Source organism: Buceros rhinoceros, unplaced genomic scaffold (assembly GCF_000710305.1).
Source record: "Buceros rhinoceros silvestris isolate BGI_N320 unplaced genomic scaffold, ASM71030v1 scaffold18030, whole genome shotgun sequence".
NCBI lineage: Eukaryota > Metazoa > Chordata > Aves > Bucerotiformes > Bucerotidae > Buceros > Buceros rhinoceros.
This window is the reverse complement of record NW_010389934.1, coordinates 92414-93815: the sequence shown is the minus strand read 5'-3', so window position 1 is coordinate 93815 and position 1402 is coordinate 92414. Positions and strand designations below refer to the sequence as shown.

Genomic DNA, 1402 nt, shown 5'->3' with positions numbered 1-1402 from the left:
AGGCGGCCAGAGCTGTGCTGTGCCGCGGCCAGGCGCCTGGATTTGTTGGAACGCTCAGGGCACGTTACCCGCCCAACACGACCGTTCTCACTCTGGTACCTTGGATGCCACATTTCTTGTCTCATTTAGCAGGAACGTTATGAGATTTTTAAGCCCTAATCAGAAAATAGCTGTAGCATTGTATCACAAACGCATACATGCAATTAAATGACAAAACCCATCCTTTTAACGGACGTAATTGCAAAATAGGTTCTTCTTACGCTGAAATGAAGGGGTGGAACAGATGGCGAGAACTTGGTTTCAAGTGATGCATTCATTACAGGGGCTCACGCTGCCAGGGACTCTTTGCAAACAGGAGCCTGCGTCACCGCAACACGGGACGTGTACCACGCTGTGCCCAAAAGGCAGGGCTCTTTCTGGGGAGCTCTGCTGGGTCATGATGGTTCTCCACTGCATTTAGGAGGGGGCTGCACTGGGCACATGCCAAGACTGAAGAACCCAGTTGCTCTAACAATACTTTAGCTCTCAGTCCTCCCAGGAAGTACACTGCAGGCACAGCCAGGACCCGCATCTCTTCATGCATGACCAGAACCGAGCGGGACAGAGCAGTGCAAGCTACGGCCGTGCTGCCTTGAGGACGGGGGAGGAGGAAGGAGCTCTGCAGGCTGGCAGCAAGGGGGATTGCGGCAGGACCCACAGCCACACCGAAGCGCGGCTCCTCACCCACACTGCACATAGCATCGCCTCTCGCCCGCCCCACAAGACACTCACCTCCTCGCTGTACTTGCTGACATAGGAGTAGATCTCGTTGAGCGCGCTCAGCATGTTGAACTCGACGGAGTGCAGGCGCGACTGCTCGGCGAGGTAGGCGTTCATGTCCTGGTCGCTAATGGCAGGGAGCTTGGCAATGTCTGCGTAATACCTGCAGGGAGGAAAGGCCAAGGGAGGCCGTGAGGAACACGGAAGCTCAAAATGCCCCTCTTCTCCTTGGCATTTAAACTAAGCTCTGCAGGGAAAAGGACATCTTTTCGCTTTGTTCTTCCATCTAGCAAAACAGGCTCCTGGTCTGTAATGCACTGAAATAAGAGCAGTGATATGCAGCAGGACTGAGCTGGGCCACCAGCTCGCTGCAAGAGCCACCCTGCTGCATCACCAGCCACCGAGGGCACAGCTGCCCATCACAGGACGTCAGGCGGGACTGGGGCACTCACCTCTCCACCCAGCTTTTGTAGCTGGGGATGTCCTTGGCGTAGAGCAGCTTGTTGGAGGGGGAATCCTTGCCCAGGCGGTGCTCTGAGGTGGAGCAGGAATCCATGAAGGTCTGAGCCACAACGGAGAGGCAGGCATCTGTGATGCTGCCTTTGTGGATATCAAACACGAACTGGGGGTTTTTGATTACGTT

General features: G+C 55.2%; 1 protein-coding gene across 1 annotated transcript in view; it reads right to left on the bottom strand.

The window, feature by feature from the left end:
- The window catches only part of PLXNA2 (plexin A2), a gene marked incomplete at its 5' end in the record, with an annotated part of 93615 nt that overhangs the window by 425 nt on the left and 91788 nt on the right, over positions 1–1402 (bottom strand). The window contains 2 exons of the mRNA XM_010135598.1: positions 772–922; positions 1212–1402. The exon at positions 1212–1402 is cut by the window's right edge and continues 16 nt beyond it. Coding sequence (XP_010133900.1) covers positions 772–922; positions 1212–1402 — 342 coding nt within the window. The remainder of the gene's footprint in view (positions 1–771; positions 923–1211) is intronic.